This window comes from Eucalyptus grandis, chromosome 5 (assembly GCF_016545825.1).
Source record: "Eucalyptus grandis isolate ANBG69807.140 chromosome 5, ASM1654582v1, whole genome shotgun sequence".
Classification (NCBI taxonomy): domain Eukaryota; kingdom Viridiplantae; phylum Streptophyta; class Magnoliopsida; order Myrtales; family Myrtaceae; genus Eucalyptus; species Eucalyptus grandis.
Genome location: NC_052616.1, coordinates 30,643,783 through 30,665,120, shown reverse-complemented (window position 1 = coordinate 30,665,120; position 21,338 = coordinate 30,643,783). Strand labels below are relative to the sequence as shown.

Sequence of the window (21,338 nt, the reverse complement as noted above, 5' to 3'; positions counted from 1 at the left end):
TGGGAACTTGATGGATGCCAATCAAAAGGGCAATCCCAGATTTGCATACAAGTATATGATGGGTCTCAAAGAAAAGACATTTTCATAATCTTGCATAAATATCTCTTTGTTTGGTGTGGCAGGAAGTGACTGGAGAGCCTACAAGGAAATTGAATTGATTTTGCTGTTACCAAGCTCACTAGGTGCACAAGAATAACACCGACAGAGACTGCATAAAACAACATCCCTAATAGATCCATGGTTGACAAGCTTAATCAGCAGATAGTTTAGTCTGCAATAACAATAACAGAATGCAATACTCATAGTTAATAGGTATGGAAACTTATTTCAGCATGCTAGTTAACATTCACTTAATGTCTTACAACACAAAAAAAAAAAAAATATATATATATAGAGAGAGAGAGAGAGAGAGAGAGAGAGGGAGGGAGGGAGAGGAGAGAAAAGGAACCTATTTGCCTGATCTCGTATTTAATACCTAGGAATATCTTCAGTTGCAAACCAAAATGTCATCCACACAAAGCAAGAATATCTATAGAAACATACAAATTCCATCCAAGGAAAATAAGTGCTTTAGATGGACAATTACATCCATCTTGCAGAGCCATTCACCAGGTTCGCTAGTACCAGAGCCATGATTAGAAAAGGATGGTACTGAAGACTGAATATCTATGGATTTTATTGGCAAATCCTGTAAGTGACGACATGCATGCACTTAACTAACTTATTAGCTATTCAATAAATCTTCAGGAATCTAACATGCCTAGAGAGCAATCCAAACAAATAGAGAGGTATTAACTTTTACATAGAAGCTCAATCCAAAGCCAACATCTGTTTACAATAATGAATTCAACTGACATTGTTCAGCATAAGACCTTCAAAAAGTATGGTATCAAGAAGCCATACCAGCCGCATGATCTGAGCGACAGAACTCCCATCCATCTCTGATGCACAAAGCTGTGACCTTGGGATAACGTTTTGCAAGTGCCACCTCCTCACGTGAAAGATCTATTGCCAAATTGTATGTTCAACAGGAAAAGCAAGAAATTCAGTACCTAAAGCATTGACTAGGTTGATCCAGGCAAATAATAAATTGACAGAGCTGAATGAAAATTTAACGTAGAGAATCTACCCTAATCCAATATCTATTTAAAATGATATAAAATCGTGTTGAATTGAGTGCTAAGGTGGAGCTGCCTGTTGCCCAACCACTAAACTCCCTTCCAGTACCTCCACTATTTCTTACACTTAACTGGACCATAAAATGATCCTTAAATGCATTGATTTAAATATAAATAAAGAAGCTCTTTATATTAATGTCATCTAGACATAAAACTTCTCATCTTAGACAAGGAAAACTGCAGTTACCTCTGTCATTGAACTTTTTCAGAGTAGGACCGACAAGTATGATTGAAGCAGCTTCCAGATGAGGCATTTTAAGTATGGGATTCTCCTCTACTCGTAGATGCTACATCACAAGACAGATACAACAAAATTAAAAGCAAACCTACCCATTTATCATTAATGTTTCTTGGACTCACTGTTGGAGTTCAAAGAGACAGACTCAAGACATATTTCTGCCAAAATAAAGAGACATTATCTCGAAGCTTTCTAGTAGTTGATCCACCACCCTCATCATACAGTACATTAAGCAGTGTCCATAACTGAATATTGAAACGAAATTACATTTATTGGTCTGGTCAGCAGTGGATTAGTTAGAACCAGCCGGTAGGAAGAAGAGATCTTAGTCAACCCCCTTGGGATTGGGCCACGTAAGTTAAGTTACCCAGTCTTCCATTCCACAAACAACGAATTTTTAAGATTTCACAGACCACCAACTCCCTCTGAACAGAAAGGAGAGCTATAATCAAATCTATCATCAACTATACTAAAGACATCCTTAACCTTACCCACCTCTTTTTGGGGTAAACACCCATTTAAAGAACAGTCAATAGTTCAGCATTTAGGTCGTGACATCTAGTTACCTTCCCCTAAGCTCTGAGGCCAACACATATCCGTTTTCTCGCTTTAAAGAGTTCCTCAATCAGAAGTAGTACAGTTAGAAAGGAAAGAACATGTCTTTTTAATATAGATATCGCTCAACCATTAAGTTTAGTTGGGAAGGAAACTTAACATTCGAAAACCTGCACATTTCTCATGCATATTGTGAATCCTATTGCCAAAGACAATAATATTGAAAAGCGTCGCAAATAATCGAGAAAACAGAAAAAGGAAACTTAAAAGGATGCTAAAGACCCTGGCCATTTTAACCAAAGTACAAATGCTAAGACCAATATTTGAAGAAAACAGGATACGAGACAATTGAGGACTGGGAGTTATTTAAGTAGGTAGCGAGTTTTGTATGTATCTGTTACATGGTTAAATAAGTGCATAATGGCTTCTTGATTCAGACCATGAAACATACAGCTCCCACAGTAAAAATATGGATCAACTTGTACTTCTTATAGAACACAAAAAAACTGAGGATATGAGTATGCCGAGCCAATCCACCTCAAGTACAGGCAAATGTGGGAACCCCTTTAGAGTGGAAATTTTGTTCTTGCTAGCAGCTAAAACCTGCATGAAAGGTATATAAGAAACAATCCAGAATGAGCTGCTTAAGAAGGAATAGGGTAATGCTATTGGCAATACAATCACATAGTCTTGCTATTACCTGTAGACGTGGTTGACTTGCCATTGCCAAAGACTTGAGCTTATTTTGGGCAACAGATAGAAACTAAAGGAAGATATAAACAAAAATAAGTAGACATGAGTTCAAACATCAGCAAAATAAAGAAAAACAATTGCAAGCACTGATCAATGATAAAGTAATGTTTCATTAAATTACCTCTAAATTAGGGAACTGAGGAAGACTTGCTAGAGAAGTGATTTGATTTCCAGCCAAATAAAGTTGCTGCACAGATTACATCACCATCATGACAAAGGACATTAACCTCCAGAGCAGTCAACAGCTTAAATACTGAAAAACGTGCCTGTAAAGCCTTGCAATTTCCGAGCGGTTCAAAGCCAGGCCCTTTAAAATCATTGAAACTCAAATCAAGAACCTGGAAAAAAAAAACTTAAAATGCTTAGTTTTTGCTGATCCACTCACCTAAAGGCCCATTTACAGAGAAGATGTAACCAACCACAGTAAAAATGAGGAGATAATTTGCTCCAACTTTTAAAGATTACTAATATTGCCAAACGGAATCAAGTAGCTTGAAGCATGATGACAGACCTTGACACGGGTGAGTATCTCAACCCCTTCAAGCGTGGACAAAAGATTGTCTCTGAGGTAAACAAACTGCAAAAAAGGATTGTAAGTTGTACAACAAAAGAAGTAAAACATCTTTCTAATGCTAGAGCATATATTTATCGACAAATCAATACCTTGCTATTGAAATCTCAAGAAAAAACAATAAGAAGAAGCAAACGTTGATAGAATTTTGTTGAACCTTCCAAAAAAAAAAGGAAGTCGATGTTGAGGATATAAAAAGTCAAGGATGAATAGGAATAGCACCATCCATTCAAGAAATGTGCCATCCAGAATTCAAACTCAAAGGAACATCAAAAGATCATGTACAGAAATGAGATCCAACCATGCACCAAACTAGTTACCCAAAGTTCATCAGACAATAGGAGAACAACACATAATGTGCTCATAACTGCTAAATCATGATCATACATTGTCTGATTAATAGAAGAATTTACTTCCAAGAATACTTTGGATGCCAAAGAAAGGAAAGATGTGGTTGAAATGTGAAGGGAAATACCTATTGATTAGTTTTAGTGAATATTTAGTGTACAGTGGCATATTTGTGTTGTAAAGTCATTCATTCTATACAACAACCAAATAAGTAGCTGCGCAGAAAGCATAACGATTCAGTCTCAAATCTTTTCATTGTCTCACTTTGGCATGACATCAGAGCCATGTTTATGAGCATAACGTGACAAAAGATCTAAGATTAATTGCCATCATGCCTCCGCCCAGCACAAATTTAACAAGTGCTTCTTGTTTATCTTATTTCCTGCTCTTCATCAAGGTTGCACATTATGTTGGGTCTTTAATTTATCTCACATGGACTATTTAAGGGAACTTATTCTGGCCTTCTCTACATTTTATTTCCTCCACCTAATGGCTAATGCTTTAAAGACAGATCATTTACCATAATATAGTATCAACCATTTGATGTGGAGTGCAAAACCAGAACATAAAGCTGTGGCTTCTACTACATGCTATCTATGTGAATATAACAATGTCTAAGGAGTTGGGATTCAAACTGGCAGTGTCTATATTAACAATGTCTGATCATTATTAGGCTACATAACACATTACTCCCAATTCAGCATTCTATAAAAAAAAGTTTGAATCCGCTTCATCAGAGAAAAATTGACTCTTGGTGAAATTGCACAGCCTTCATGAACTTGCTAATTTCTTAATTATCCTCATGTAGATTTCATTTGTTACAAGCTGAGTTTAGTTGGTATATATGCTCCAGCCATAAGGACTCATGTTTATGAAATGATGCGTATATGAAGCTGATTTTCTAAATAGTCATACTTTTGTTTATCAGGGATAAGCTAAAATTTTATGGAATTACTTTGGGAGCAGATGTAAGCTTCCTTTGGTTCAACCAGGAATATCATGGGAATGGAACCATGATTTATTTATAAATAAAATGATATCTTGTTGGTTGTCCAAAAGGCACGACCAACTTGACGAATCAAACCAAAATGAAAAGTTTTTATTACATTACCATCCACCAACTCAATCTCAAGTTCTTATAAGTTTCACTTCGCAGTCATTCTACACCACCACCTTCCCTTCCCCTGATGTTGCATGTCATTATACCACCACAGCCAAAATCGTACTTCAAAGCTCTCTATTTGCTGGATTAAAACATTTTAGTTCAACTGAGCTCTGGCCACTCAAAACGATCCACAATCCACTGAAAATTATTGACAATAGCATTGTGCAGTCACTTAACACTTTATCAACCAGAAGCTCAAAGCCATCCTGGAGTCACCACTAAAAGAAGCCAAGTCAAAGGGATAGCGAATTCCTTAATGAACACCAGAAAATGGTAACTACAGCATCTGGATTAAAACATTTTAGTTCAACTGAGCTCTGGCCACTCAAAACGATCCACAATCCACTGAAAATTATTGACAATAGCATTGTGCAGTCACTTAACACTTTATCAACCAGAAGCTCAAAGCCATCCTGGAGTCACCACTAAAAGAAGCCAAGTCAAAGGGATAGCGAATTCTTTAATGAACACCAGAAAATGGTAACTACAGCATCAAAAAAGCTCGATTGAAAGAAAATCTTTTACCTCTAAATTTGGTGTCAAGTTCAGGCCACCAGCACTGAGAGTACGCACTCTGTGACCCCTTAGGTCCAATCTCTAACAGGAAAACAGAGGATGTCATATAGATGATGACCAATAGACAAAAACAATACAGCATGGTTAATTCAGTGGAAAATGTTAGGTCATTCTCAGTTTGGAATTGGGTGTGTCTGTAAGGATGGGGGTTGTGGAGAACAAAGAAAGGCAAGGGGTTTGATTTATCAGATTTACTGCGTGCTTAGCATTATAAAATAATGACAAAACATAAAATGAAATGGAAAAACATACTCAAACATGATCTAATTTTGGCTGAGATAAGCAACCAAATAGTAACTCTCTTGCAGAAACTTAGTTTCCCCACTTTTCTTTCTTTGTTTTGATGACACAAGAATTTCAACCTTACTCATCCCCGACAAACACACATGACACGCATTCTTCACAAATTTTTCTCCCCTTTTTTTTCACAACAAGGGCCTTACGAGGGATAATTTCCACACACAGATGACTCTTAGGGAGGGGTTCAGGAGGTTTGCCCCACAACATCAATGCATTTAAAATTCCGTAACTCCTGTATGTGATAATCAAGCGTCTATCTTTGGTTTCAAGCCATTCAGTGCCCGTGTCTGTCAAGAGTTGTGCTGTTCTCACTGACCTTCCATTTTGATCAGTTTTCCTCAGTAGGAAAAGGAATAAATACCTAAGCAACCAGACTGGTCTATGCTAAGAAGGGAAAGTTTTGATTACATCTGTTCCAATTAAAATCTATTAAGGGCCTATTTGTTTGCCACTGATCAACAGCAAGAAGTGATTTTTTTAACTAACCCACCAAAATCTAAAACAATTATCTAAATCTCGAGAAATCATTCAAGATTATATATTAATTTCAAGTCAACATTCATATGTTGTGAAAGAGTCAAGTATTTTAGATTAAAAAAATTCAAAGTGTGTAAGCCACAACATCTTGATTTGGCAAAAAGTAAAAAACAAAAGTCAATCCAGACATGCCTAAATAATCAAGACATAAGAATAATTAATCAAATGAGTTCAATTTTCATATCATCAGCCAAATCAAAGTTGCCTACATGCATATGCATATAACAAAGTTCACAAAAGCTTCAGCAGAGACAATGGACTTTCAGGATGCATGAAATTGAAAGGAGGCATTTTATTGGAGAGTATAATCAGAACATAGAGAAAGGAAAGTGAATTTACATGAAGCTATCATGATAAATAACATCAAGCTCCAAGATGACAATGCCACATACTACTAGCAGCTTGGGAAGACAAAAAGATAATATCATTATTTTTTCTCATCCTGGCTGTGAGTTTAATGTATATCAAAGTTCATCCTGTAAAACTGATGGTTCGTTTGTAATTAAATTATTATCATGCTAAAATAGAATAGAACTGCAATAGCTATTATGTGATTGGTTTAAGTAATGGAATATCAATATTTTTGTTGATTTGACCCTGTAATAGCAAACACATAGAGAAAATATCAGAAAGGCCTTTATTCTCTTGTTGGTGGCAAGGAGGCTTTTCCTTAGAATGCTATATGTAAAGCGAGAGTGCCAACTACAGTTTCATTTTTTTGTTTGGGAACATATTCTCACTTAGACAATTTGCAAAAAAGAGGGATGTGTTTGTCAACAGATGCTCTTTTTGCCAAGAGAGGCTAAGGTGGCTAGAACTCTCCTCTTTCACTGTCCTTGGACAAGATTGATCGAGGTGGCCACTTCTGCGTGCACCACACTATCTTGGGTTATTGGAGGATCTATTGAACAAGAATAATGGGCTTGGCAAGGTCTACTTTTGCATCATGTTAAGAAGACAAGAATTTCTTCAATCTCTTTGGCTGCTTTTTTGTAGCAGAATAAAAGAGTTTTAATCAAAGAGGAGACACCCATTTCTGTAATTATCACTAGTTGATTGAAAGTATTAAATTTTTGGTTCAGTGGAAAGTTATGTCCGGATGTAAATGCTTTAATCAATACTGTAGATGATTTGCCTAGTAATTGAGCTCTTTTGGTTCTGAGCTCTTTTTGCATATGGGTTTGCACCCCCCTTGGTGCCGTATATCAATCTTTTCTTCTACCTATCAAAAGAAAAGGCCTTCACTCTCTAGTAATTTAATAACTTCACTTGTATATCATAATCATATTATAAAATTATGGTTATATTTATTGTTTTAAGTAATTAAGTTAAGGTTTACCATCATATTACGAAATTATGAATTATGATAAATTTGTATGTTATGTAGCTATGATGAATTATAATGCAGTACATTATACTGCTAAAATAAAAACAATAATTATTAAAAAAGATTATACATAGTAAAAACTGTACCGGACACATAATAGCTACTATACAAGGGTCCTATAGCGGGGACTCTGCTTTGATTGTAATAGGGATTGAAGTGCAGTAACAATTACCTCAAATGAACACTCTAATAAATAATAGGGCTGTGGTGGCTAGTCATTACTGCAACCAAATGTGCTATTTATGTTATGACCAGACAAATGCAAAAGTTAAAAGCTACTAAAAGTCAGTACTAATGAATTGATGACACCAGTCAAAACAACTTTAAATGAATGTAACCTATACACGATGAAATCATATTCTTGAAATGTAATGTATAATCTTTTCTTTGGGCTAAACCATTCAAAGGAAGATAAAAGAATGTAAAATGCAATGTAGCCAGACGAGGAAGCACGTTGATGAACTAAAATTTGTTACTCAAAGCTCCTAAGAATTATCAACAAGACCTCCAAAATTATAAGTTCATGAATATTTAACGCAGTATAAGAACTCAAGTGATCATGGGGCACTATTTTCCTTCCATGAACATCATAAAGCAAAAAGCTTACCACATCATCACTAGCTTTAAGCTCCACATGAGGAAGCATCATAAACTTCGAATCCTTACTATCTGGTGTCATCATTCTCCGCCGGCCTGACAAAGTAGAACTCCTATCCAGAGATGAGGACAAGGAACCCGTTTTAAGTCCACTAGAGCTCGAAGGTGTTCGGGCAGATGGGGACGAAACCCTCGAAACTGTTTTTCTGGTCCCACCACTACCCATGCTATCCACAGAAGTTGAAGCAACTCTCCTTACGGAAGGTGATGAAGCTGGCACAGCTCCCTTGACTGCAGACTGTTTCGTGGTTCCTTGCTTTGTTCCCTCAGCTCCTGTTGTAGTTCTTGAACCCCGTCCAACTGGTGATTCCACGACTGCACCCTTGGTATTTGAAACACTTGCTCTGCTGGCCGTGGGTTTAGTCACTACAGAGGGCAATGAGGTCCTCCTAAGTTCTGGGAGAGATCGCCTCACTGCTCCTGGAGCTGAAGGAGATGCGTCCTTCTTGCCTCCAGCCGTTCCCACATTGCTCTTCAGGGCAGACGTTTTCTGGGCCAAACCTCCCGTGCTGTTTCTTCTTGTCGCAGGAACTGAATTCGAAGTCTTCCCTGAGGGAGTACCAGCTGATTTGCTTATGCCGGAATCTGAATCCGACACGCTTCTCGGGTCCATTTTCTTTCTACTAGACAAGGTGGGTCTTGCGAACCCCGCAGTCTCAACGGAAATAGCTTTCACACTTTTCACAACCGATTTCGGAGTATCGCTCGGAGTAAGAGACAAGTGTTTCTCCGAGCTTGCGGAGTTGTCCACTGCAGGCTCACTAAAACCTCCTTCTGGATCATCCATTTCGGCTCAGCACAAAGCAGTTAAACGAAGTAAGGGGCTGAATCAATCCAAGACAAACCAACAACCAACGTGAATGTCTTCCCTACTCAGCAAAAGTAGAAATGTTTGATCTAGAAGGAAGGCAAACTTACAAAACAAGCAACCCACCCCATCTTCTCAACTAAACATCACACGGGTCATTTTCCGACGTCCTACCGCGCAAGATACCATTTTTAACATTTCCCCACCCCACAATTGTCAAAGCTACCACTCGAAAAAGCAGCTCATCCGAAACCACATTCTCGATTACATGCACCAACCGACAAGAAAAAACGAACAACCGAGTTCCGGGAACTTACAAAAACCGGCCGCACTAAGCCCCCAGCGACGGCGGCTCACGCATGCCGCCCCGGATCCGGGGCGCCGCGGGGAAATGCAGCTCCTTTCGACCGGCCCGCCGGACGACCTGCACGATCCAAGCCGGAGAGCAGTCAGAGGGGGGACGCTGGAGAAGCCCGCCGGACGGAACCCGGCGAAATGCGGGCCGACCGACGGGACCGGGGAGGTCGCCGGAGCGACGGGAGCACCGACCGGAGCTCCCGAGATCGCGGCGGAGAGAGCAATGCCGGTCAGATCTAGCGGAAGCTGCGACGAGCGAACTCGAGAGCAGCGAGAGGAGGGTAGTGATAGAGAGAGAGTGTCTGCTTCGCAGCTTCCGCACCAGACAGGAAAGCGAAAAAGTAGAGAGAGAAAGTGTAGAGAGAGAGAGAGAGGGGAGTGTGTTGGCGAAGATGGGTTTCAAAAGTACAGTGGAGTGAGGTTTAAGAAATTGGTCTTTTTTCTTTTTTCTTTTTTTTTTTTTTTTTTTTGTTTTTGTTTTTTCTTTTTTTTTGTTAAAGGAGGTTAGCGTGTCAGGCTGTCAGTAGTCAGTAGATGAGAGAATTTTCCGAAATAAAATAATAGAACGGATTTTTTTTTTTTTTGTTTTTTGTTTTTTTTGTTTTTTGTCTTTTTGATTAGGAATTCGAGGAAATGGAATTGGCGGAAAACGGCTGTTGCTGTGGAGGTGGGGGGGAGAGATTTTTGGCGTTTCTTTTTTGAAATCGCTGTTTGAATGATTGCGCGACGGCGACGCGTGCGGTGGGATTTGCGGCCGGCTGTCCTTTTTTTTTTTACTTCGTTTCATGTTTTTAGGGCCATTGTTGTCGCTGCCGCGAAATCGAAAGTGGCCGCCGATTAATTCGGTCGCCGCCGCGATCATCACGTTCAGCAGGTGTCGTAAGTTCGCCACTGCCGCCGCCGCCACCGCCGCCGCCGCCGCAAGGGGTGAACGTGGTTATGAGGAAGAACCGAGTATTTGATAACTTAACTGATGGCTACGGTCTGACTTCTATAAAATAAGTTTGAAGTTACAAAAATTAGAAAATCTAATCTAACAGGTAGGAACTTAATATAAATCTTTGTGTTTTCACTCCATCTTGCGACAGTCATGACACTATGTAATCCAAAGCCATTAGTTTGAGCTTTTATTTTCGGCAATATTTATAATAAAGACTTTTATTTTGTTAAAATATTTCATATTTTTCATGTGTATAAATATAAGTTATTATAGGCGAATTCTAGCAAGTAGTCATGATTCACTATAATTATTCAATTAAAAGTACAAGTGAAACTTGAGTAGATACTGAAACTAATGATAGTATGTAAAATTAGTCCTAAGTTCTAAAAGCAATGAAACTTATTCCTACGAGTAAGTTCTAAATTCAAAGTGGAATTTGAAGAATTTGAACAAAACACGAAACTGCTCACTCCCTATTACCACTACTACCATCACTCACAAACTATCAAACTTGTCTAGCAACAGTAAAATCACACTTGTTTGACATCGCCACAAACATTGCCAAACCTAACCGTCGACACCCTTACACTCTTGAACCTAGGTGATGGGCATGGGGAAGAAGATGGGCCAAATAGTTTTGATATAAATCCTTATCGCGATTGATACCGCTACCAAAAATACTTGAGAAGTTCAAGTTCCAACTCACAAAGTACGTGGGATTCGGATTGCCATTCAATCACCTCGAGAATTAAGGAGATAAGATGACCTATTATGACAAAAACAATAAATTAATGCTTAGGACAATCCAAGAAATTTTGAGCAGATTGACTATGATTGGATTCATTCAATTAGATCTTCATAGCTTCAAGACATGAACAACGAGTTAAGTCCAACCTACTCAACTCATATTGATTCGTAAGAGATGAAAATAGAAAACCATTTAAAATTTCAACAAGTTTGCTCAATTTTGGAAGGAGAAATTGAATCAAAAATATTTTCTGCTATCCAAGAAAGAGTCGCCATGTTTGTCAATGATCTGAAAGCCTATGTGCTATTCACACACGCCAACACACACCTCACCGTACTTTGATGAACTCATCATCGATAACGAGCAGGTCGAGGATGGTTTGAAGATTGGAAAGGTGAGAGACACTACAAGACGAGAAGAGGGAAACTACTATAGGACGTGTGCCGATCCTACTGGGGAAACGAGGATATGGTGAATCCAACCTACTCAAATCTTACATACATTGAATCCTCGACACAAAATCAAATCAAAGACACATCGACCCTCAAATCAAGATAATTCATTATGTCATCAGTGACTCCATAAAATCTCTTACCCACATTATCGACTAACAACCTCATCACTCTTGTACATGCTCGAAAGACTCCCGAAAACAAGAACCCAACATAAGTCGTGCCTTTCACTCTATTGAGATTAGACACGCGACAAATGATTGCTTCAAATTAACACACCAAATCAAATAAAAATTACCTAATCATTTATAAGCCTATTAGTTATAAGGATTATATTGAAATTATGCGCAAAGATTTACCTGTCATATTTTGACTGAATGACTCAAAAAATATTTTTCGAAAAATAATCTCTTATATTATTTGAAATAAATAATTTTTTTGTCGGGTCCTCTACTCTATTCATACTTTACACTGACTCGCTTGCCGGGCGTGGGAGTCGAAACTATCACGCGTCCTCACCCCATTTTCAAAAAAATAATCTCCCTTCCATATGGAAGAGTGAATCTCAATAGTTAAAAAATAAGTAGTTAACGAAGGATGTTTTCATCACCGATAATAATTTATATTTAAACATTTTTTTATGACCCAGGAAACCCGCGCACCGTACCAACACTGGACCACGACAAGCCTGCAGGTAACGGGGAAAACCCAGGGGCGACAGCGCTTGCAGAGGACCCACCACCCTGACGCCGTTTCTTAAGATCCGTCTTGGCTAACTGATTCAAACTCTTCTCATTTCAAAAGAATCATGGGAACACTTATCATTTAGTAGATCACCGCAGGCGATGATTATATTTAAACATTTCTCAAATTCATTCATTTCACAAATAATAAAAGCTATCATTTTCCGAAAAACTCTTTCTCACAAAACAAATTGGGTCTTTCGCAATTCTTTTAATTATTAGGTGTTTCTGAGCATCCCGTGCGCGTCGTTTTGCATGAGGATGGAGCTGTTTTCGTCCCTTCCGGTTTCTACGGCAGTCGCCAGAGGTTCTGAGCAGATTTCGCCTTCGTTTCGGGGACATCTGCAGGTGCAGCAATCATCGAACTTTGCAATCCCTAAATGGGAAATGGAACTAGGGACAAAATTGGAAAGTCGGCAAATCTTTTCCCAGAGAAAAATGGGAATGATGTTGGCGTCGCACCTAATTATCCGTGGGGCATGTGCTAGACAGGACTTGTCCGGCAATTTTGTCATTATCAAACCATTTCTTGGTGTCCCTCATGATCAAGGAAAAAAAAAAATCTAAAATTTAGTATATAAATATAAATTTAGTCTTACATTTTTAATATGATCAATTCAGTACCAATTCTTTTAAAGATATGCCAATGTAGTTTTTTCTACGTGATATTGGCAACATTGACATAATTTTATTTTAAAAAATTTTCCTTTGTTTTAATTATGGGCTGTGAGGGTTACGAGCCCTATTGGCCACAACAAAGACTCGTGGCTCTTTGCCAGCAAACATATTGCCAAGCATTAAGGCCATGTATTGATAGAGGAAAATTAAAAAAAAAAAATTGATTTTTTTTTTAAAATTGCATTGCATAGAGAGACATGTTTATGAAAATTTTAAAATAATTGTTAATTTTATACTCATAAGTGAACGCATACTCGAGTATAAAAATATAATTCACCAAACATATATTTTTTTAAATCGATTTACTTTTTTTTAAATCGATTTTTTTAATATAATTTTGCTGGAAAATTTATATTAAAAATTATAAAAAAATTTATGACAAAATTGACTAAATCCAAAGTCTTTTATTGGAAGAATTATATTTATGATTAAATAAGTTAATTTAAAAGATTTATGGCTAAATCAATATATATATAATAAATTTATTATTATTTTATTGTAATTATTCCCTCATAATTGTTTCGTACGATCAAGGCGGGCAGTGACCACAATGATTCGCTTCAATGGACAGCTCTTCTCGCATTAAATTCTTGGTTGTCTTGTCTCATTCGCTTGCCTGCGCCAGGTCTAGATTCTTTCGTTATCAATTGCTAGCGTTGCTGTCAAGGTAACGTTGGTCTAAGGTTTGTCATCTTGGATGGGTAAAAGAAACATGAATGAAAGGGAAGAGGACGATGAAAAATTATTTCAATGGAAACATTGAATCTTCGAAACAAACGGAAATATCGCCATCAACTAATGTCATCAATTGAACTCAAAAAGTGGCTCCCTAGCGACCTTTCCTTCTTGCGAGCACCTTCGGGTAATGTCTTCACGCCCGAGATTAAAAATTACTGTTGGAGTCATGTGACAATCAAAATCTTAAATAGATTTTTAACCATTATTCTGTTAAATTCAGCTCACATCTTAATTGTTAGATATTCAGTGCACTTACTCTCGAGTGATCGTATCCATTCCTTTTTAATCAAATCAATGGTCGCATCTAGTGAGTCATACATAAGTTGTTTCGAAAATTGCCGAAAGCTTGGGACCTACTCAATTACATAGACTTTCGATGATAAATGTGATTCTCGACAATCTTTCAGAGCTTTGTGTGCTCTTCAATTAACTTTTAAAATTGAATCTTAGCCAAACAAGTGTTTAATTCGTAAACGATGTATTTTGATGCCTCGTTTGCCTCTTGATGATTTTTCGAAAAATAACAATTATGACATTAAATCAATTAGAACCTCAAAGGGTTAGATCCATACAGCCTTCACTTAAACAATTAGGGCCACTTAGATCAAAGCTTTATTTATTTCGCGAAAAAAAATATAAAATTTGAAAAATATTTTTTAAAATGATCTTTATGAATAATCTTCATTATCCACAACAGTTTATGTCTAAATATTTTTTTAGATGATGAAAATATTTTTTGTTCATTTTTGTAAGTGGTTTAAACATCTAATTTAAAAAAGTTTTTGTGGAATCGTTTACTTTTTGCTTTAGTGAAAAAATGACTTTTAGGATATGTTTGATAATGCTCCTATTTTGGGAAACTAATTTTTTCAAAAATAATATTTTTTTTATTTCTATTACGTGGAACAATTTATGAGTAAAATAACGCGTTTGATAACTATACAAAAATTTTATTCTTTGAATTGAAAAAGAATATGAATGAGTTTGGTACAATCCACAATTTTTTTATGTAGAATTTCTTTTAATTGTTTAATAATTTTTTAATAATTTTTTTTTTTATTTGGTAGTCAACAGTAGCCGACAATTGCTGGACAGTGGGGGTGGCGACAAGGGCTAAGGAGGAAGAAAAGAAAAATAGAGAAAAATAACTTATTTATAGAAAATGTTTCAATTTCCCGAAAAAAAAAAAAAAATTATATTTCTTACTTATGTTCCAAATCTATTCCCCAATAATTTTCCTATTCCATGGAATAAAAAAATTAATTGACGTTATCAAATAGATTCTTGTTTTTTTTTTTTTTTTTAATTTCGAGAAACAAAACAATAGAGATTGAAAAAATTAAAAATGTTACCGAATGAGAGCTTAGGGCTGTTTCGTAAAATCTATTTATGTTCATTGGAATAAATTTTTCTGTTCTTTTTGTTCCGGGGAATGATAAAAGAATAGAAACGCGTTTAGTAAAACTTTTGTTCTCGGGAATAGATTTGGAACAAAATAAGAAATAGAAAAAAATAGCTTTTTATTCTTGGGAACAATTTATAAAATCGATTTTTATCTCTCTTCTTTATTTTCTTTTCTTCTTTTCTTTCTTTTCTTCTTCTTCTTCCTTTTGGCTGGTCGCCGGTGTTGGCATGGCCGACGCCACTAGCAAGCGTCGCCGGCCCCCGAAGACGTCGAGCCACGGCGAGCTCATCGGACCTCGCCCACTAATTGCCAGCCATTGCCATGGCCAGAGACCGACCACCAAGGAGGAAGAAGGAAAAAAAAAAAGAGAAAAAGAAAGAAGAAAAAGATGAAAAATATTAAAAAAAAATAAAAAACAAAAAAATTATACAATTTTACCAAACATACTTTTATCCTAGGAGTAGGAATTTTGGAAGTTACCAAACGTGCTCTTATACTCATAAATTGTTATCGAGAACAGAAATAAAAAAAATTATTTCTCATAAAAAATTGTTTCTTGAAACATAATCGTTACTAAAGGCATCCTTAGCTTTTATTTTCGATTCAAGTTTTGAAATGATGAATTCGGGGATCCTCATGCATCATTCAAATCATGACTCCCTCTCTAGAACTCTGGAAACCAATGACGGGAAAAAGCGCACCTTTTGCGATCAAATCATTTTTAAAAACACAATAATTCCCCATGGGATCAGCGTGCATTGGGAATGCATGTCTAGTCACTCGTCTTAAAGAAAAAAGAAAAAAAACTTCGATCAACTTGTACTTCAGTCATATGCCCAAGAACCGATTTTAAATTTCTTAATTAACTTGCACTTGGGACTCATGTTTAATTATAGTTATGATTAAATAAATTAATTTAAAAGATTTATGGCTAAATAAATATATATAAAATAAATTTATTATCATTTCATTGTAATTATTCCCTCATAATTGTTTCGTACTATCAAGGCGGGCAGTGACCACAATGATTTGCTTCGATGGACTGCTCTTCTTGCATTAAATTCTTGGTTGTTTTGTCTCATTCGATTGCCAACGCCGAGCCTAGATTCTTTCGTTGTCAATTGCTAGCGTTGCCGTCAAGGTATCGTTGGTCAAAGGTTTTGTCATCTTAGATGGGAAAAAGAAACATGAATGAAAGGGAAGAGGACGATGGAAAATTATTTCGATGGAAAGATTGAATTTTCGAAACAAACGGAACTATCGCCATTGACTAATGTCATCAATTGAACTCAAAAAGTGGCTCCCTAGTGACCATTCCTTCTTGTGAGCATCTTCGGGTAATGTCGTCATGCCTGAGATAAAAAATTACCGTCATACATGACAATCAAAATCCTAAATAAATTTTTAACCATTATCCTGTTAAATTCAGCTCACGTCTTAACTATTAGGTATTCGGTGCACTTACTCTGGAGTGATCGTATTCATTTCTTTTTAATTGAATCAATGGTCGCATCTAGTGAGTCATACATAAGTTGTTTCGAAAATTGCCGAAGCTTGAATACTACTCAATTACACAAACTTTTGATGATAAATGTGATTCTCGACGATCTTTCAGAGCTTTGAGTGCTCTTCAATTAACTTTTAAAATTGAATCTTAGCCAAACAAGTGTTTAATGAATTCGAAAATGATGTATTTTGATGCCTCGTTTGCCTCTTGATGATTTTTCGAAAAATAACAATTATGACATTAAAGTCAATTAGGACCTCAAAGGGTCGGATCCATATGGCCTTCACTTAAACAATTAGGGCCACTAAGATCAAAGCTCTATTTATTTCGCAAAAAAAAAAAATTGAAAAATATTTCTTAAAACGTAAGACATCTATGCCCTCTATGGAAATTATGAAAAAGCACAAGTTGTGGAAGTGGTATGCACTACGTGAGAAGAGTTGCACGATACATCTGTAATCATAAATGCTGTGGAAGAAGTCCTCCCCTGAGAAAGCACCAAGGTCCCATTCCAGTTCCCATTCTTCTAGATCACATCAAACAAAGCAAACTTTTACTTTCACATGCTCATGAACAATTGTCATAGGGATCACCACTCGATAACATTCCTAGCAGATACAAAAAAATAGCGCTGTGCTTTGGGTTGATAAATTGATTCCTAATAGTAAGGTGCTTAACTTTAGTTTTTTTTTATCAAATATCTCCACGACAAGTATAAGGCATAATGATCCATTGACGTGAAGTGATATTTATGAGTAATTTTATTATCTACAACAACTTATGTCTAAACAGTTTTTTAGATGATGAAAATATTTTTCGTTCATTTTTGTAAGTGGTTTCAACGTCTATTTAAAAAAAGTTTTTGTCGAATCATTTACCTTTTGTTTTAGGGTCCGTTCGTTTCACGGAAAACAACTTTCAGGAAAACTTTGTTTTCCGGATTTTCCGGTGTTCGTTTCACGGAAAATAAACTACTCAAAGAAAATATTTTCCATCATTGAGAAAAACAACCTTCAAGGATAGGAAAATGTTTTCCTTTTCAAAAGTGGAAAACATTTTCCATAACTTCTTCTTCTTTTCATTAACACATTTTTGTTTTATTTTTATGCTTTCTTTTTCTTTTTTCTTTTTTTCCTTTTCTTTTCTTTCTTTCCTTTTTAGCTTTCTTCCTTAGCCTTGGCTGGTTGCTAGCCACGACGGTGGCCGGCGACCGGCCGCGGCCGCGAGCTAGCGACCGACCGCGGCCACAAGTCAGCTTGAGCCTCGCCCCGGGCCGGCGAGGCTCCGCCTAGCCCGATCCGGCGGCCGAGCTCGGGCCTCGCCAGAGGCTCCGGGCGAGGCGGAGCTCTCGCCGGCTGGGGCGGAGCCGTGCCTCGCCAAATCCGGCGAGCTGGGCGGGGCTTGGGCCTCACCCGAGCTCGCCAGAGGTTCGCCGGGCTCTGGCGAGTCGCGAGCTCGCTGGGTCTGGCGGTGGAGTTAGGGCTCCCGATCCAAGCGAGCCCGCCGACCGTGAGCTCTAACGCAGAGAGGAGGGAGGGAGAGAGAGGGGTAGGTGCAGCCGCGAAGACGGAGGATCAACCACCGCTACGTGAAACCGACCGACTCCCCGCCGGCGGGTGGCGGTCTCGCCGACGGACCGATCGCCGATCCCCGAGTCAACCCCGAGGCCGAACAGAGGAAGAAAGGGAGGTAGGGAGAAGGCGATTGGGGGAAAACGAAAAGCGCCCTACGCGACAACCGCCGCCGATCGGTGTGAGGAAGTCTTCGCCGCCGCCGTCAACGCCGCCGCCGCGGCGAGCGCCCGATCGTCGTGGATTGAGAATCGCGGCGGAGAGGAAGGAGTCGGCGGAGGAAGGAGGAGGTAGAAGGAGGAGGAAGGAGGAAGGAAAAGAAAAAGGGAAAAAGAGAAAGAAAAAGAAAGAATAAAGAATAAAGAATAAAGAATTTTATTTTTTTAAAATACAAATAATTAAAAATTCATTTTTAAAAATATAAAAAATAAAACTAATTTTTGGTTAATTAAAAATAATAAAATTCAATTTTTGATATTTTTCTCAAATAATTAAATTAGCTAACAAATGGTGAAAAATATTTTCCACTCAAAATTTAGGTTTCGATCGAACATCGGAAAATAGAGTCATTTTCCTAGAAAATGACTTCCGGGAAAATGTTTTAGGAAACATGATATTTTCCGCGAAACGAACGGACCCTTAGTGAAAAAAAAAAAGAAGAAGGACTTTTAGGATTTGTTTGATAATGCTTTTGTTTTGGGGAATGATTTTTTTTTTTTTCAGAAATAATCTTTTTTTATTTCTATTATAGGGAACAATTTCTGAGTAAAAAAAAATACATTTGGTAATTATACAAAATTTATATTCTTTGAATGAAAAAATAATATGAATGAGTTTGGTACAATCCATAATTTTTTTTTGTAATGTATAATTTCTTTTAATTTTTAAATATTTTTTAAATAATTTTTCCTTTTTTTCTTTGGCGGTTGGCGGCAACAAGCAATGGTCGGACAGTGCGGGTGGTGACAAGAGCCAAGGAGGAAGGAAAGAAAAAATGAAAAAAATGACTTATTTCTAAAAATTATTCCAATTTCCTAAAAACAAAAAATTATTTTTTTATTTCTTGCTTCTGTTTCAAATTTATTTTCCACCCGTTTTTTTATTTCATGAAATAAGAAAATTAATTAATATTATCAAATAAATTTCTGATCTTTTTTTTTATTTCGATAAACAAAAGAACAAACATTAGAAAAAATAATAAAGTTACCGCATGGGGTCTTAACCTTTACTTTCGATTCAAAGTTTTGAAATGATGAATTTGGGGATCCTCATGCGTCATTCAAATCATGACTCCCTCTCTAGAACTCTGGAAACCAATGATGGGCAAAAAAGCGCACCTTTTGCGATCAAATCATTTTAAAAAACAGAATAATTCCCCATGGGATCGGCGTGCATTCAAGATGCATGTCTAATCACTTGTCTTTGAAAAAAAAAAAGAAAAACCTTTGATCAACTTGTACTTCAGTCATATGCTCAAGAATGGATTTTAGATATCTTTTCTTAATTAACTTGCACTTCGGACGCATGTTTAATTATCTTTAAAAGGTCTCCATATGACCATCTACTTGTCTAAAGTAACATCCGTGAATGACATGATATCGGCCGTCACATCATTAAAAGACGTCATCTAGCAGCGAACAACGGAGGAATGAGAGGGGAAGGTGTTAGGAAAATATAGCTTCGAATTGAGTAGAATAATGAAATTGAATCTTTAAAGTAATCAAGTCGGATTTTAAGGCATGATGTCATTTTCTTTAAGGATTTATTTGCCCCATAACGTTATTAATGGTCACCGGCAAATTTCCTCCAAGATACAACAAAGTCTCAAAATGAGAATACTAAATAGCAATTTTAGTATTATTCCAAGGTCTTTCTAGGAAATAATTGAAAATATAGCTATAGTTTTTTCAGAAAGAAGGCTTGAAAATGATAAAATGATCACACACTCTGTTATTGTTCTTCTAAAAACTGACATGTATGTATAAAATAGTCTTAAAAACATCATTCGAGAAAGGTTAGTGTTAATTAAACCGTGAGTGCGCAGAGTGCTAAATACACCTAATAATCAGGCAATTATTTACGTGTGCACACGGGTATGGTAAGGTCTAGCCCACAACTAATTATTTCTTTAGATACGCTAAAGAAACCATTCATTTATTAATTGACCCACTTTCTCTCACTTTTCTTATATTGAACAAGGAAATATGAACTTAGTTTATTTTTACAAACAAACTTCCAACAGAAAGGAATGCGGAGTGGCGGCGGAGTGGCGGCCGTAACGATGACCACCCAAAGAACCGATGAGGATGTGGTGCGCCTCGATTGGCTTTGGCGTGCACTATTGTTTTGTGCGGCCGCCTCATCGAATACGAGAGAGATGAAAGAAACGTAAGTTACAATTGCTACGAATGCATGCTCGGATTACATGCCTCTTGGCACCTCATGCCAAAGGTGGTTGTCGAAGCTATAATGGGCTCTACGACGCGTGCAGGAAGGAAATGGACCTCTTGATATTTGGATCTATTTTGGCGAGAAATGTGATTCTATGTTAGCGAATCAACTAATTTGGTTCTTTGAGAATGGAATCTACTAGTTTCTTGTTTTCTAAATTGCGCAAAAGAAACCCGAGTTTCTTGTCTATCATATCTGAAGCGAAAGCCGCGACGGCAAAAACCTCCTGTCCATGGATGCCAAATCCTCACCTATTCTTGGGGTGTTGCCGCCGCTACTTTGCCTCTTCTTTCCACTTTATCCCTCTCTCTCTTCCTCTCCCCCTTTTTTTTTTAATCTCTCTCTTGATGGTTTAAGTGCACAAGTTTAAAAACTTGTCACGAATATACGATCGAATCCTTAAATTTTCAAAAAATGCAATTAAATTCGAAAATTGATCAAATTTGTGCAATCAAATTGTTCTGCAATTTTGTTTAATTTGGCTAATGAAAAATATTAATATGATTATTTTATTATATTTTCTCTCTCCTATGTGGCACTAAGTAGGAATACATAATTTTTTTTGGTCAAAGAAATATAAGATTAAAACAATGTCGTTTTGGTTCACATTCTAATTGTTTACCTATCTTTTCGATAAATTAGATTTAAATGAACTAAAAAGTAAAAACATTTAAA

At 37.1% G+C, this 21,338-nt stretch overlaps 1 protein-coding gene across 3 annotated transcripts in view; it reads right to left on the bottom strand.

Moving 5' to 3' along the window:
* The window catches only part of LOC104444887 (187-kDa microtubule-associated protein AIR9), a 35,098-nt gene extending 25,289 nt beyond the window's left edge, over positions 1-9,809 (bottom strand). Inside the window, exons 1-11 of one of the 3 annotated variants that reach the window (XM_010058665.3) lie at positions 9,623-9,809; positions 9,391-9,497; positions 8,216-9,089; positions 5,334-5,405; positions 3,236-3,301; positions 2,991-3,062; positions 2,846-2,911; positions 2,672-2,734; positions 2,509-2,574; positions 1,366-1,465; positions 904-1,005 (exon numbers count right to left, since the gene is read on the bottom strand). In XM_010058665.3, the coding sequence (XP_010056967.2) occupies positions 904-1,005; positions 1,366-1,465; positions 2,509-2,574; positions 2,672-2,734; positions 2,846-2,911; positions 2,991-3,062; positions 3,236-3,301; positions 5,334-5,405; positions 8,216-9,052 (1,444 nt within the window). In that variant the 5' untranslated portion in view covers positions 9,053-9,089; positions 9,391-9,497; positions 9,623-9,809. Of the gene's footprint in view, positions 1-903; positions 1,006-1,365; positions 1,466-2,508; positions 2,575-2,671; positions 2,735-2,845; positions 2,912-2,990; positions 3,063-3,235; positions 3,302-5,333; positions 5,406-8,215; positions 9,090-9,390 lie in introns of all 3 variants that reach the window. The other 2 variants (XM_039313045.1, XM_010058666.3) reach the window with 2 other exon arrangements.
* Between the last annotated feature and the right edge of the window lie 11,529 nt (positions 9,810-21,338).